The sequence below is a fragment of the Aphelocoma coerulescens genome, chromosome 6, assembly GCF_041296385.1.
Source record: "Aphelocoma coerulescens isolate FSJ_1873_10779 chromosome 6, UR_Acoe_1.0, whole genome shotgun sequence".
Taxonomy (NCBI): Eukaryota; Metazoa; Chordata; class Aves; order Passeriformes; family Corvidae; genus Aphelocoma; species Aphelocoma coerulescens.
In genome coordinates, this window is record NC_091020.1 from 8,941,753 (window position 1) to 8,958,923 (window position 17,171).

The 17,171-nt window shown below is 39.1% G+C and overlaps 1 protein-coding gene across 12 annotated transcripts in view; it reads right to left on the minus strand.

The window, feature by feature from the left end:
* Positions 1-17,171, minus strand: part of GRID1 (glutamate ionotropic receptor delta type subunit 1) — a 557,084-nt gene that overhangs the window by 100,436 nt on the left and 439,477 nt on the right. For 11 of the 12 annotated variants that reach the window (XM_069019125.1, XM_069019126.1, XM_069019132.1 and 8 more), the window contains 2 exons: positions 16,080-16,133; positions 4,023-4,196 (listed from right to left, as the gene is read on the minus strand). In XM_069019125.1, coding sequence (XP_068875226.1) covers positions 4,023-4,196; positions 16,080-16,133 — 228 coding nt within the window. The remainder of the gene's footprint in view (positions 1-4,022; positions 4,197-16,079; positions 16,134-17,171) is intronic. The other variant, XM_069019128.1, reaches the window with a different exon arrangement.

The window sequence follows — 17,171 nt, forward strand, 5'->3', positions numbered from 1 at the left end:
AACAGAAAAAGATCTGATTTTGAATTTATGAATGCATTGTGACTAACCTGATGAAAGAAAAAAATACCTTCATTGAAAATCAAGTTTGTAGAGTGCCATCAAAATGAATACTTAAAGAGAAATACTTTGTAAAGAAGCAAGTTATACAGTAAAATTTCTTCAAATTGAGTTTGTAAGAACATTTGTGAAATAATCTACAGTTTAATAGCAATTATACCCTTGTATACCATTCAAATGCCATGTAGGGATACATACTAGGTCTAGCTAGGACTAACTAGATTTAACTATAAATCCTGAAGTCCTTCAGTGCTTTCTCTCCAGATGAGTCAACACTGACAACACTGATGGCCCAAACCACAGGATACCAACAGCCCGTGGAAGAAAGCAAGTTCTAAACTGTGTCTTTTCCATTTACCAAAAGTAAATGAGATGGACACAAAAAATCCTACCTGAAGAATAAGAGAGCAACGCAGTCCTCTGAAGTCAAATAAAATGGTCAAGACAGGAAACTTTATAAAGCTTTTTCTCCACTTGAAGCAGAAACCCAGATGAGTACATTATATGTGCAAGAAATAAGGGCATGAGCAAAATTTTGACAAGTGGGTTGATGGAATAAGATTGGATTTCCACAAAGCATTCAGAACAGATGAGTTTTTGGATGAGCTTGCAGAACAGCCTGATCTTTAAAAGGCTTGTCAGAATGCCAAACCGGGATGATCACCCACTGAAAAACAACTTTCCAGGATATGGTACTAAAGACACAGAGAACAAAATCGTTCCAAAAAGATTTTCATTAATTTAGCCAGAACAAAGTTAATAATCCATGACGTAAATGTTTCTTCCTTCACTAGCTTGTTAAAAATGCTAAATTCTCCCCTAGAAAAATACTACAGCTAGAGGTTGACAGAGATTAGCTTATTCTTCTTCAAAGTCATTAAATAAATAATTAACCAACAATAGCTGGTAAGTTACCTTGACAACAAACATTTATTAATATGAGACTGCCCAAGGGAGAATGAGGCAGGGATTTCCAAACTGTGGTGTTAATCAAAGTACTTCAAAGCAACACAAAGACTCGGTGCTGGCAGGCAGGCACTGCCTCTGGTGGATTCATGCAGCCTGATACAGAGCTTGGAGCTCCTGCAGCCTCTGGCAGCGGGGGTAATTCAGTGATGTACTTCTGTACAACAAAAGGTCACCACTATTTTTTTTAAGCAAGAAAAAGGAAACAGAAAATTGCAAGTACCTGAATTACAGGACCATTAATAACACGTCAGTCATACTCGGAAATTATTATGAGCCGTAGGTCCACAAGGTGTTACATAAGGTATACTGGCAAAACCTATAAAACATAAATGAAGCTATACACTTCAGGTATAACTGCTGTCTCAGGTTTTGAGACAAAACTTCAGGAGGAAAAACTCCGGATTGAGTGTCTCCTCCAAAGGGAAAAGGGCCTCCCTTTTTCCTCCACCAATAAGACAAGTGGGTCACAGCAAGTGAGAGTGGAAAAAACCCAAACTGTTTACTAACACCAAACAAAACAGGGTAGAACAGGGGAAAAAAAAATCCTCAAAATACAATAAATCCCCGGAGAGGGAACAGACACGCGGGCTCGGACCAGCCGGGGCCATCCCGCGGGCCCGCTGGGGCCGCCCCTGCAGGCTCCCCGGCCCGGCGAGGAGGGAAGGGAGGCAGTGAGGCAAGGGGAAGGAAAGGGAGAAAAGAACAAGAAGAAAACCAACAGAACGTTTTCCCAGCTGTCTGGAACACAAAGGAATCCCAGAAAAGCAGCCCAGCGCTCCCGGCGCACTCCCTGCCGAGCCCCGGAGCCCCCGAGCCGCTGGGCTGAGCCGTTCAACTGCCCCGCACCCGGTCCTGGCTCCGCCCGGCCCCGGGTCCAGCTTAAAGCACAGCGGTCCTGGGCACTGAGCGGATGGGTAAGGAATAAAGCGGCTTCATAACGTCACCCCAGGACACCTGTGCATGAGAAAAGCACCCTGTATTCAATCTACAGACGCTCAAAAATATACTGGGGGCAGCTAATTCGGAGAGCTCTCACATGCGCCCTTTGTCTTTCATGCCAATGCAACTGGACATGAAAGTTATGGAATCAGCTGCCAAAAGGTGAACATTTTACTTCTGTGCTTCTTTATCTCTCTCTCTTAAGTTCATAGAGGAGGCACTAATGGGCTAAGCAGAACATTACCGTACCATTCTCTCAAAGACAGTTTCTAAGGTGGTATCATATTTCTGGAAGATAGAAGCTGAGAATGTTTTGCTTCCCAAAATCCACATTTGGGAATCATCAGGAAGAGGGTCCTTATCTAAGGATCCTTATCAATGAAATTTAGTAATAGGACATGAGGCTGTTGCTGCTAGCAGACCAGTTACAGTTTTAGCAAATTAGAACTTGCTCAGAGGCCTGTCAGAGCCCTTCAGATGAGCCTCTGAATTAGATTATGCACAGACGAACACAGGCAGCAATACTCAAAATCCTGCTGTAATGGAAGATTATTCCCCAATGAGTGATTTGTTGGTGCAGCACAGATAATTTTTCATCATACTGGAAATTGCTTTGATCCTCTGAAATGAGCGGCCTTTGTTCTCATTACAGCATACCTCAGAGTTACTAACAAAGATCAAAAGTGTCTTTTCTTTCTGAGCCAAGACAGGCATAGACTTTCCCCTGTGCAGAAAGAATACAGCCACACTTAGAACTACAGGGGGTGTGATTGGCATTTCCCAAACTTTGCCATGGCTAGGGCAGAACCTGAGCCAGCAGAGCTTCTCTTCAAGGAGGAACTGTTCATATCTGTCCCTTAAAGGATTTCAATTTCTGCAGCTACAACTTTTTAGTAGAGTGCAAATAAGTAAAATTAACACCCCTATCCCCCTGGGGCATCTTAACCCACTTCCATTCCTGACCATCTCCCTGCCTTTCCCCTGGGCTTCTATAAGCCTCACACCTTGTTCTTGAGAAAGTCTTCCAAGCCAGGGCTTGAGTTCCCTCTTGCAGGAGCCCTGACCCCACACCACCCTCCTGACCAGGCTGTGGCAGCCCAGGCTGGTGACAGCCCCTCCCCAAGCCCTAACCAAGCCCCTTCTCGATCACCACACACACCCACACCACACTGGACAGCCCACAGGCTCAACCACTGTGTCCTCGCTCAACCCATCTCAGTTTAAGACTAAGTTTGCAATTAGAAGATATCCAGCAAGTTTATATTCTAAGTCCCACTGAAGTTTATAGCTATATCCAACACCTTCAACAGTGATACAAATGAGATTTTTAACTGTGTCTGAAGTAAATCAAAACACGCAAGGCCCATTGAAAGTCCAAGGCCTGTGTTTCTAAATTATTGCATTACCACTGGAAATAGCACCTATTAAATAATATTTAAATTACTGCAAGAAAAGTTCTGATATCTGGGATAAATTGCCAAGAAATGTCAAGATGGTGCTAACACCAGAGTCAAATGTGTTATCAAACCCCGACACTTGAACTAGCAGTGCATATTTCACACGCTCAGACAATTATCTGCTGCTGGAGACTTCTGAGACTGTTGAAAAGGGACAGACTGAATACATCAGCTTGATTCAGTCCATTACCTAAATATGAAATGCTCTACAGCCCAATAACTATCAGAGTTCTGTTATCCTCCCAGATTAACTCTTTCACAACAGAGGTCTAATAAGCATAAATACAGTAAGCAAGCAGTAATACCACAGGACTATGATGGCACAATATTTTTCAAATATAGAAGGATTCTTAAGAGAATGAAATATGCCAAATCAGCTCTGGGTTAGTGTAACCACGTCATGGACATAACATCACAACTAAAGCACTGAGTCCTGGGAAATAAAATAAATTAATAAACTCTAGAAAAGCTGACCAAAGGTTACATCCTCAGATTTATCTGTACTCATTTGATTACTCCTCTGAGTTAATACAGCCAAAGAAAACTGTCCCATGGCAAAGTCCTAAGATGGAATTTTTTCTGCTGTGCACAGCTACTGACCTGCAGCATCTGAAGATAGCCTTCCTGTGGATCACACAGCAGGGATGAGATACGGTGGTTGTTCCTCATGCACCTCTGGTTGTTGTCCCTTGAGAGAGGGAAGATTTGCCGGATAACTGTCATCCTCCCCAGAGCACTATGCACCAACTCTAATATTTCATTGTCAGTGATTTCCTGTGAATGGAGACACAGTCATTTAAAAACATATATTTGTCCAGACAATTTATGTATTTCTTTCATTATTGGTTAAATGTTTTTAAAAAGACAATAGGAGAGAAATATTACAGATGCACATGCTTAGTCTAGGCCAAATGTTATTTTATGTTTAATAACAACAATGCTGTTTTTTTATACATCATCTGAAACCAAAGAACACAGCCTAGCACAGTACCATCTATCTTGGCAATACTACAGTTTTGCAGATATAGTTCCTCGAAGGAAAGCACCAAAATGGTCTCAATAAATTTCTTAAAAAAAAAAAAAAAAAGAGCCTTGAAATGAAATTTATATAGAAAGAATTTCTGTTTGACAGACTAGAAGCTCACTATATCCTCAGGACAAAATAACAATTGAAAAACTTAACAGTCTTCAGGAAATATGGCTCTTTCACCTGTGAACAATGTTACAAGAAAGCACTTTTCCTGTTAGTACAATAGATCATTTCTGCAGACTAATCCTGATAATGACTCAAGGAAGTCTTTTGAGGTTGTCTGTATTAGAAAATAAAAAACAGGAGAAACTTTATGGAGGGGTTTGACACATTTAGGAACATCAGTTTCTGCACACAGAATAATTTGGGATAAGATATAAGGAGACCTCAAGGACAAGCTGCTTTTCTTTCCAGGCTTCACACTTTCTAAAGTGTCCCTGTAGACCTTCAGATGCCCCAACTTCCTAATCCATCCTGGGGCAGAGCCTGCATCTACTGCTCTTATAGGGAGACTGAAGCCAGCTCAACTCCGTGCTTTACACATCTTGTATTTAAAGAAACACACAAAACAAAAACGTCTTTTTTTACCCCAGTTTGAAAATCAGAGGCTGAGCTGATCCTGAAATCCTAACCAAGGTGCAGCTTGTGATGTTTTTGTCCTGGCAGGAGTTCACTGTGAGGAAAGGCAGGCACTGCTGCTGCACTCACCCCCCAGGCAGCTGCTGTACATCCCAGCCCCTCATCAGGGCCACCAGCAGCATCTGCAAGTCACATCAGCCTGTCCCCAGCACAGCTGGACTGCCCTGGCTGCACAGCTGGGCCAGCCCAGTGCCCAGCCTGCACAGGGCTTTCTCAGCCCCTTGCAGTTCAGGGGGCTGAAAATTACTCATGTTGCTGCAATTACTTGGTCAACAGGGCCCATACTTTGTGTCATCAGCAGAAGTGAACCTGGCCCTGGACATTTAACATTCAAGAAAAAAAAATTATTTTGTTTTTTTGCCATTTTCTCTGTCAAGCTGTGAGTGAAATGACCATGGGGTTATAATAATTACTTGTTATGGTTGACTAGTACTGTACCTTGGCTCAATTTAGAGCTTCTTTGCCAATTTCCCATCTTTTTTTAGGAAGGTGAATTTTTAACTTTGCAGAAGGTGAAATTCATTGCATTAATGACAGACCAACTGGTGTGGCATGAAAACAGTAAATCAGAAAACAAATATATTCTTATAGAAGGCAAAGATTTTGAGGCTTAAAAGAAAATGCAGCACCACCTGTAGCCTTGCAAGGAGACAGTGTAGCAGACCCCCAAGCTCTACAGACCCCTCCAGATTTCTCCTCTGTGGATCTGAGAGCTGTTAAAACCACACAGCGTGTCAAAGCTGAAGTCTGAGGGAGAGACAGTTTTATGGCACAGCTTTAACTCATAACCTCCTAGACTGCATCCCTTGGTAGGCACACTCAGACCAAATGGCTGAAAACAGAAAAAAAAAGCATCACAAATCACCCAAACCTTCAGTTCCGCTCTCACCACACACATTTTGTGTCGCCTCTAGGTGATACACAGCCTGTCAAAGATGTCTCAGAAACACAAATGTTGGTCATTTGTGGAATGGGTTTATCTGTTTATTTATCTGCACACACAGAACTTCAGTTAGTCTGCAATACCACGTCATATTGCTCAGGGGAATACTTAAATCCGCTTTAGTCGTGCTCAACTATCATAACACAAATCGCAAAATAAGACAATTATGTTTCACATTACAATCTCTATTTTCCTAGAGGTAATGACAGAAAATTATAAATTTTAATGACATTAATAATTTAAAGAACTGAAACATATTTCCAGAGAACACATCCCTGAGAAAACTGGAGGATTAAACAGAACAGCAGTGAGAACAAGGATGCCTGTGGAGACAAGCTAGCGATTTATTTGGATATTTCAGTAGTATTAATACTGTTTTCTGGGTTATTCTAACTCCCCTCAATGCACTATTTACATCTATAAATGAACACTTGTTGAAAATCCAGAAAACATCATTCAATTAGCTGTTTTTCTATAAGGTTCACCACAGCTTACCCTGTAGATAGATTTATTCAACATTTACATTTTGCTGGCTTCTCTGCATCCCACATGAACAGACACACACACATACCTATAGATACACACATATATGTAAATAAAAAGATCAATCTTTTAAAGAAAGGACCCCATCCACTTTTCTTACCACAGAAAACATTCTAATACAAATGTGCACGATCACCTGTCCAACTCCCATCCTCATTGTCCTCCCACACATCCAGCACTACCTCACTTCTTTTTACCCAATGCTCCTCAAAATCTCTACAGGGATGTAGTCATAATTTAAATTAATTAGCTCTAGTCCTAGAAATAAGGCCTCTGCACTGGGTGTCCAGATGTCTTTCTCAGATCATAGTGAGTGCTTATACAGTAAGAGATCCTCTGATTTAACAAAATATTATTCCATACTAAAAAGCAATTCTCTTGGGGGGGAAAAAAAGCACACAAAATGATAGTTAGTAAAAGCTGGACAAAGCAAACAAAAAACCCCACCACTGATTTTAGTGTGGAACTCACTGATAAAACAACTCATCCAAGCTCATCTCTGACCTTGCTCCTAGCTGACAAAAACCTCTTTCTGTGTAATTTCACAGCATTAGAATTAGGTCAGTTCTAAGCCCTAGAAATTTCTTTGGGCAGGATGCAGGTACACATGGAGTACAGTTTCATGTCTAACTTTCAAGCATTTATCAGAAAAAGAAAACCCACAGATTTTTGTGGAGATAAATAAATCAATAAAAATTCTGTGGTGTTAAAGAGAGTGGCCAAAGGAGACAAGTGAGATTTCCTTAAGCAAGTAATAAATATAGAGTACCTGGAATACAATTAGAATAAATTGTAATTGCAAATTGCTACATTTTGCACTGAAATATGTCATTTACTAAATCTTATGAAACTTCCACACTTGGAAATACACTCCTTGTATTTCTATTCCATTTTAAAACTTTTTTTACTCTGTATTTTTGTATAATTTCAGAATATCTTAGAATGCTTGCCCCACTTGCATTCATAAATTATCATTAAAAGGTCTGGACTTTTCCAACAAAAAATAAGACAAGGGGAAATGTTAAAGTAACTTCTGGTTATCAAAGTGAACACAAATATCATTACACAGATAGATGCTTTAAAATGAAACAAAGAAAATAATCCTAGGCACCTCCATATGAAGAGAAAAAGTGAGCAGAACCCCAGTCCTGGCTCTACCCAAACAAAAATTAGGCCATAAAAATTTGCACAGGGCCTAGCTGCTGATCACCCAAAATGCATATAATATAGGCATTTTTAGAATAATATTTTCAAAAAAAGTGAAGAAAAACCCCTGCATTCATAAGGTTTTTTTCTTCCAAAGTGAGTTTTCCCAGTATGGCTCGACAGCCATGCTCTAAGAAAACTCTGCTCATCATTCATTATCTAACACCTTCCTACATGCTGCCCTTGGGGAAAAAAGTAGCTTGCTGAGATAGACTTTATCTGATAATTACTATTCTATTTTCTGCTCAATTTTTCTCAACTTAAAAAAATATTTTATAAAGGAAATAATAAAGAAGTGCCCAGATGACAGCTGAGAAGCCACTTGATTCTCAAATCAAGAGGAGCAGTACCTGCAGACATATACTGGGCACGTGTGATGTGGTGAAAGGAAAGAATACAAATATTGGTAGAAGCAAAGGAGATGCAGGATAGAAATAGAAAGTAAGAACCAGGGTGTTGATGGGACACTTTCTTGTCCCTCATAAGAGAAAACTGCCTCCTATAGACAATGAAACAGTGGTGAATAGAGACCTGTAAAAACAGCAGAAAAAAGAATTGAGCTTGAGTCCAGACAAGGACTAGAAGAAAGATTCTTTGAGTGGATGTTGTGAGAGGGAAAAAGAAAAGCATCAATAGCCATTTTTCTGCACTGTGCCCTGACTGATCACCTGGGCTGAGCTTGGGAAAGTTCTATCTGTCCGCTAAAGATCGATAAATTAATCTGCTAGCAACACCACCAGCATCATTTGGAAAGCGTCATCTGTCCAAAATGGAAGAATAAGATCAACTGCTGTCTAAAATTTTTGACTGGTAGTCAAGAGATGAGGACAATGTCATCCCCACATAGCCCAGAGCTCCCCAAGTCCCTTAGCACTCTAACTTCCTGTCTAAGGCTTCTCTGATGAAATGTGTGCTCTTGCTATATTTCCAAATTTTTTTATTACTTTTCCTTCAAAAAAAATTCCAAGAACTTTTCCTCCTACTTCACTTCTCCCTTCTCCTTTTCAGCTAAGAGAGTTTTTCTGGCAAGTATCATCAAAGCTGGGAAGAATTTAACCAAATACATTACAGCTGCATTTGCTTTAGTAGTTTCCCTGTGCTTACTGACTCAAATATTTTCAAAACAGGATCTTATTGAGGACTGAAAAGAGAAAATATTTAAAAGCAACTTTTTCTGAGTTTTAATCAGAGTTTAGTTTGATTTTTTAATTAAAGCTTACAAGAATTTCAGTTGCCTTCTTACCACTGAATACTTTTCCTTCCTATGGGTTTGGAATTTGTATAATACTCTATTTCTACAGCTATTTGTTTCAAATTTCTTATTGAAAAAAGATTTCCACCAATAACAAACTGGTCCCTAACTTTTTTTTTTTTAAGACTGTTTTTGCTTAGCACTGTAAAAGCTTTTGATGATTTTTAAAAGCCCCACTTATTCAGCTCATGTTCATACATGAAGATCAACTGGCTTTCCACATATTATGTGTAAAAAAGCATCTTTGAATTTGCAAGAGCCATTAAAAACACTACTTATCTTTCTGCTATCCACCCCAAAATGCTGCAGCAAAAGCTGTTTGATTTTTGTTTGTTTGCTTTTAAATGGGACAAATAACAGCACAAGTTTTTCTAAGTGACAAAGCAATGAGCCCATTTTCAACCTTAGATTCAAGTTTCTCTGCATAGCATTAAACTGTACGTTGAAAAACAGGAATTCAGAAATTCAGTCACCCATTGAGCAGTCCCTGTGAACACCTCCTTGCTTTTTAAACCATTGTGCCCTGAGAAATACCCACAGGGGCTGGCACTTAACCTACAAGGAGGACTTCTTTATCCCATAGTACATTCCTTTCTAGTGCCTACCTGATCTTTTAGACAGTAAAAAAATAACAAAATTTCTACTAGTTCTTCCCACTATTCCTGTGGTTGCAGTTTGAGAATTTAGAAGCAAATACTGAAGTTCAGCATTTGTTAGTCCATATGGTAAAGAATGTGGTGATTCTAAAACTAAAAAAGAAGTTATTTTGTGTTAATGACAAATGTTCCTTTGTATCTGCTCTGATGTGGATTGACCTGAATCAATGAGAATCAGTGTAATACAAAAGCAACAAATGAAAACAAAAAATCAAGAAGGAGCTCTGATCTTTAGCTTTCAGACTTATTTTTTATACCTTACAATTAAATCTATATTTAAAACACTAAAAGTGCAAGTAATTCATTACTAGGCATACTTCTATCCAAAGCACACACAACTACCACATAATCCTCCATTACATATGGCTGATATCAGGAAACACGACGCTCAGTTCATCCCTGGCTAGGTCAAATCGCTGAGGTGGTCCCAAGGGTGAACTTGGCTGACAGAATCTAATCAAAAAGAGTCATTCCAGCTTATTCACTGGTAGGCAGAGAAGGATGGAGGTCTGTGATGACTGGAAATCAACCATGAGTCACAGATCCCAAACATTCGTGTTTACCACAAGAAGTACAGAATAAATGCTTTGATAAGAAGTATATGCAGTGACTCTTTGCAGAAACTGTCACTGTCATAACCATATTGAAAAAAGCTGTGTGGACAGACCTAGAACAGAAGGTGCAGATCAGAAAATACCCAGTGGCATTCCAAACACTGTTGTATTTGTCTTTGCATACTGACACTGAAATTGTTTAGCTGACTTATATAATGTGAGTAGGATGCTGAAAGATAAAGAATAAAAACCAAGAGCAGAACCAGGTATGAAGAGAGATAATTGGACGGAAGAAGGTAACCAAGGAAGTTGTTCCTATACATTCTCAGATCATAAACCATTCTCCAATACTAGATCTAGTTTCCACTGCAGAAGATGAAACTGTATTTCCTTTATATTTCCAGAGTGAAGATGGGATCATATTCTTGTTTTATTTGTCCTGCTATACCCAAGTTTTTCAGCCTTTTCACATGGGTCATATTTTACCAAGCTTTTATCACACTTAGTGCTCTCCTCTACATTTTCAACATTGTTCTGCATGTCTTGTTTTTTTTTTTTAAAGTGTTTTGCCCAAAACTTGCAATATTGTTCCAACAAAGCCAAGCTGATATCAAACAGAGCAAAATAATTGCCTCCCTTATCTTACAATGGATGTTTCTGGTATCCTATCTGAGGACTACATTTGCTAACTCAGCAGGACCACAACAGGACTGATTGTCACTGATTTTATCCACAAGCATTCTAAGCTGCTCCTGCAGATGCTCACCACCTATACCTCATTTTGTAGCCACAAGCAAAACACTCATCATTTCTCTGTATTAAATCTCACCTGGTGGAATGCCTCAGATTCATCTAAATAATCTGGAACTACCAACAATATGTTTTTAAAAGTCTGGTCATAATTAATAGTCTCTATAAAGTCAGAATCAGGGAACTAAGTAAAAATATTAAATTCTCATTTTTCAAGTAATCACCTCTCACTTTTCTTTATCTTCTGCTATACCTAAACTTTTTCTTATTACTTTTCATGGTCTCTGGTATGAGTCCTTTTGCAACACAAAATCCCTTACTTTGTTACACCTTTACAGTCTTCCCTAGCCCTTTTTTAAAATCACTTTTTCTTTAGAATTCATCTCTGATTTCAAGTTCTGTGAAGATAAGCCACTGGAACCATAAGGATACCTTGTTATGCCTTCATCTTCAGAGAATCCCGAAGTTCTTTTCCCACCCTTTACTTACTGTATTATCTTTCCAAAAGCATTAATAGTTTCCCAAAGCTGTGAGGTTGGACAATCTTTTTATTGATGTCTGTTAACCCTTCTGTCCTCTTCCCACCTCTCCCTCTTCTCCAAAAAGTGCATGTTGCCATGGCATGATCACTTTCACACCAACTATCTTCTGGCTTCTAGCCCATTCTTCCTCAGCCAAAATGAAATCTGAACTGATGACTGCCTTAACTTTTTAAGCATGTACAGATAACGTCAATCAAAGGAAATTTGTGAAGCCCTGTCTGTATCCCAACCCTACTTTTTCAGCTGCCAGGGAACTTAAAATCTTCCTTTAATTTCTTGTCTTCAGGGCATTTTTGTCCAAAAAAATGCTCTTTCAAAAATAGTCTTCCTCAGTGTCTTCTGTGTATTTCCAGGCAAAGGTTTTTCCTTCTCTTCAGCTTTAGAGCAGGTATGGATAGTTTTGACATGTTACGCTCTTCATCCTTACCTGCCCTTCACAAAAAGTGTTCTCCTATATCAACAAGTAGTCTTGGGCTTTGCCTCACCCTGTCTTACAGCTTTCAATTAAACTTCTGAATAGTTTAAAAAGAAATTTAAAAGAGGACATCATAGTAGTGAAACAACTCATTTGAATTATCTGGCAAATTATGTACCATTCCACTTCCAGGAAGAGTAGCTCATTACCTTTTCTACTAATTAACATAAAAACAGTGAATGTTTAGAAACCTGGAATCAGAATTAAATACATTGATAGAATGAATAAAATCCTGTGTTCAATTTGACTATATTTCTGTTCCATATTCCAGTTTTGCAGAATAATTTATCTTTTCTTTACCCTTGGAATGGAGATTTCAATTTCAAAACCATGAAATGGCCCACAAAAAGGGAAATATGGTTTCTAATTCTAATTATACCCCCAGACCTACTGCTGCTGCTAGTAAAGAAGCAGACACAGGCTCCTGGAGCACTGTTCCTGGTGCAACCACATCCAAATTCAGTTTCAAGTATTGCTCTTGTACCTCTCCCACAGACACATGCCCTGGGGAAGGCACAGCATTTTCTCAGATAAGGCAGAAAAAGAGAAGGGGAGAATAAAAAATGTCATGAGGAGCCAGCAGAGATGCTTGATGCCAGGTATAAAAGAGAAAGAAAAGTAAGAGAAAAGTAAAAGTAATAAAGAAAACTAGGGAAAAAATCCAGGAAATAAACATCCAAAAAATAGGGGCCATCTGCAACTGTGCCAGTCTTGCCAAAAGAAGCAGCAGCAGATGGCTATCAAAGCTGCTGGGTCACTTCAACCATTAAAGGTCGAAACAGCAAAGGTTCAAGCAGAACACCAGATATGTTCTACCAGATCTTCCATTGGGTCAAAACTGCAGCAATTGGCAGTTCCCAACACAATCGATGATAATAAAATGTTTTGGACTATTCTGGAGACACAGCTAAACATGGAGTAATCATAATTTGGAAGAGTTTGCTTTTACACAGACTTAGACAGGAATCACAAGTATTCTTGCTTTTAACAAACTACCTGGCATGTTTAACCCAGAATTCAGGTAGCTTCACTACCTAAATGAAAGCAAGGGATTATTTAGTAATTCTAGATGAATAAAAATAAAAGTGTGGATGATGAAATAGGAATCAAAAAGAGGGTGGGTAGTTAGAAACATATTTCTTTGTTTCCCCTCTCTAATCTCCACTACTTTTGACAGATCTGCAATTTTGAAACGTAACATTTGAAACCAGAAAAGTGGACACACAAATATGTATTTTTAAACCGGGAGGGTTTTTAGGACTTTGGCTCTGAAGAGCACACATGAGGGCATGGTACTGTCTGAAAAGACCCATCCCTGTGTATTCTCTTGTCCTAGAAAACCTGCCAGGTAATGTTTCAACCTTCCAACCCCACACAATAAATTCAACTCCCATTTTGCCAGCCTTTTTCTAAAGATGACCAAGTCCTTTCTCACCAGCAATGGCATCCAAACTGAACAGTTACCTCAGCACAGACCCAGGCTATTGAAAACCAGCAAACAGCATTTTGTCAGTACAGCTGTGTAATTCAAGATCAACTCATGTTCCACATTTGTTCATTTGCTGTGTAATAATTTTATCAGCCATACACATTTAAATTAGCTCACAAACCTTGGTGGTCTTGCTTAGGTAAGCAAAAAGTGATAAAATATTTCTAACTCTAAAACTTAACTCCTATTCTACCATATGGGAAGGTGCACAAAGGAAAAAAAAATAACCAAACACAAGTGTTTATTGGATTGCCAGTACAGAGAGAGTAAAGTAGATTTAATTAAAGTAAGAAGACAATAAAATCTCTTATTGTAATGATACCATGCTATATAGTCATTCTTACTACAGCAAGGTAAGTCCAAGTTTCAGATCCTCACTGGCTTGATGAGAGGTGGGAGACAGAGCTCACTGTAAGGTGTTCTGGGTCAGGAGATCTCAGCAGTTCAAACTGTGCAAAGCCCTTAAATGGTTCCCTGAAGTGCAAAAGGCCTGAAAAGCCTGTTTACAATCCAGTGCTCTTCATACAAGGAACCTCAATGGAAAAAAATTGTCCCTGTGTTCTCTTCCTGCTACTGCCCCTTCAATCAGCCAGCCCTGCACCTCTGTTTCCTTGCAACGGGATCATTAGGTCACGTGGTGAACAGGGAAATAAATGTAGAGCCCTTAATCTATCCAGGACAATAAAAGGATTGACTAAGGTTTTGGTCCATTTGCATAATGGACCTCTACTCTTATGGAAACACATCAAAAAGAGCTGATTTGACTGCTGGGAATTAAGGGTTAATTCCATTCCACAAATCACAGTTAGAATCAGCATCATCTTTTCCATCAAATGTTCATGCAGTTCCCACTACCACCAACTGGAAACATGTACATGGAAAGCATGATCAGTCTGTCCTCTTGCTAGCATGGGGGGATGCACACTTAAATAAGAAGCAAGCCCTAAGAAACCTCCATTTTTCTATGGATGCATCCATGGGGATGCTCAATGCACCTTCTTTTCACAGCAGCTTTAAGCACACACCCAAACTCCAACACTTCTGTTAAAGAAAGGACAGCCAAAGGACAGCCAAGACATTTCCTCTTCCTTTTGCCTGCAAAGACTTCTCCAAAATTTCATGAGTTTAAAAAGCTTCTATAATTATCTGTTTGGACTTAATTGCATTTTGAGACATTCATAAATTGTGTGCACTGATATTTTTCACTAGAAAGTTATACTCTAAATTCACACGCTGCTCTCAAGCTTCTCTACCCAGTCTTTAGCCCCAAAGGAGGAAAAACAAAAGCTTGCAAAAGAGAAGCAGAGCTGACACCCTGTGTGATGTGTTCGGGTGTGGACGTGAGAGCACACGTTAGCGCATGAGCGCCGAGGGCTTTTATCACGATGGTACAGACTCAGGCTTCGTGAAGTGAGGTTTAACATCTGAACAATAACAGCAGCAGTAAAAAATTCACAAACACTCCCTCTCTGTAAATGTTTAGGGAAATATGCACTGCATTATCTTTATGTGAATATAAACACTGGCTCTCTGGGCATCTTGCTGACGTTTTGTAGTGGGTCATTACAGCAGCTGACAAACCAGGAGGTACTTAAATGTAACAAGGACTAGAAAGAATTTATAAAGCCTTTACAAGCAGGGATTTCACTCGCTTTCCCTAACCCCTCTTTAATTACAGAGCCCGTCTAATGCCACTCTATACAATTTATAGTTACTATTAAAAGTTACCTATCCAAAATTATTAGCTAAGTGCAAAGAAAGGAGTGAGAAATTAACAAAGGAATTGGCTATTAAATTGGAGGCTATGCATTTATAATATAAAAATAGGACAGTGAACACTGTCCTTTTTAAATTAGATATTTTGTATCTTTTAACAAATCATTATTAAAACCAGAAATTTATAAAATACTGCCATTTATCAGTGATTTATAAATGACTATATATTGTACAACATTTCATTGTCTTTTAAATGAGAATCTGAACAGATTCCCATTAGGGTATCATGGCACTAAGGTAAAATAAATAATCATTGTAGCAGGACAGGATACCATTTGCTGCAGAGGGAAAACAGCACATTTTGAATTTAAGCTATTCTGGATCTTGGCCAATACACCAACACAGTTCTGCACTAGAGAAAGCCCGTGTATAATGAAAAAACATATTTGAATGGACTAAGCTTGCAAGTAGCCTCAGTGCTCTTTCCTCTCCTGGCATCTGTGTGCAGGCTTTCACAGCAGTGGAGGGTGAGCTTCTGGCTGAGAGATGCCTGTATTTGAGATTTCTTATGAGATATTCTCTGCTTCCTAAATAGCTAATGAAATAGTGTCAGCAGGAAGGTAAAAATAAAGTCTCCCAGCTGCTCTGAGGTACACTGGAAGCTTTCTCTTGACCTCTGGTGTTCAACCTATGCCAATTCAACTAAGACAGACAAGCAATGACACCACTGAGTTTGAACCTTGTGCCATTCAAAAACCAAAAATGCTACATGTATGCTCAGTTTGGTGTGTCAAAACATATGAAACAAAAGATGGTGATGAGTGAATGTAGCAAGCTGTGCTTTCTCTTTTGACTTTCTTACCTCATTTACATAGACCCAGTGACTATCCTTTGATGCAAGGTTGGTTTCCACAGCCTACAAAAATAAAAAGAAACATAATAATAAAAATAAATAAAACATGGGAAATATATTCCAGAGAGAACTTATATAAAAATGTACTGTAAAGCTAATTTTGATTGTTTTCAGTGCTACTGACATTGTTTCAGTATAGTTCTTTTTTATCTCTTCCTCTGCTGCTTCATAACTAATTGGTGGCAGCCACCTTTCTCTGACTTCAGTTCCTAAACCAAAGTACCCTGACTGTTTACATGTACCACAAAAGCACACTGGGGCAGGGTGGTGCCTCAGCATAAGGGATCCTGTGATGAATAACTGCACAGAACATGCCATTCAACTTATCTGAGATATATCTAATGCATCCTACTCGGCTGGCTTTCTTTTCAATATGCCTCCCAAGATATATTGTCTCTGGCTCACTACGCCTCTGATAGTTTATCTGTTAACTAACCTAGTTAATTCAAAACATGACTGTGAGATGCTCAAATGAAGTTCATGTGTGTCATCCTCTCTTCGTATTTACATAAGGCTCAAGACAAAGTTATGATTTGCATGGTCACTTTTTTTGTCCTCCTGGTACGAACTCAGATAATCACTATATATTATAAAGAAACAGCCTATCTCAGCAGTTTGAATATTTATCCATACACATATAACCCACCAGGAAGTTAAAACTGGGGAAGACTACACTACTAGTACTGAGGGAGAAGCTCAGTGGAAGGATCCAGCAATATACATAGAAGTTCCCTTTGTTTGACATAGATGAGTTCACTTCAAGACACTTAATGATCTAATAAAGTGATAGCAAGCATGGAGAGATGTACACTACACTGCCAGTGATATTGTTAATGCCCTGCTTAATACATGGTTAAACAATTACTGCTGTGTGTTCATCTCTCCTAATAAAACAGTGCACACATGTATTTCAGGAGGCAGTTCATTACACGGTTTTGAATGTTCCTGCCTTCAACCACTTCTTTCCTCTGCGCCAGTACGACCCCATTTATTGAACAGATATTCTTATCTCTCTGTTATAAATGGCCCTATGAACCCAGT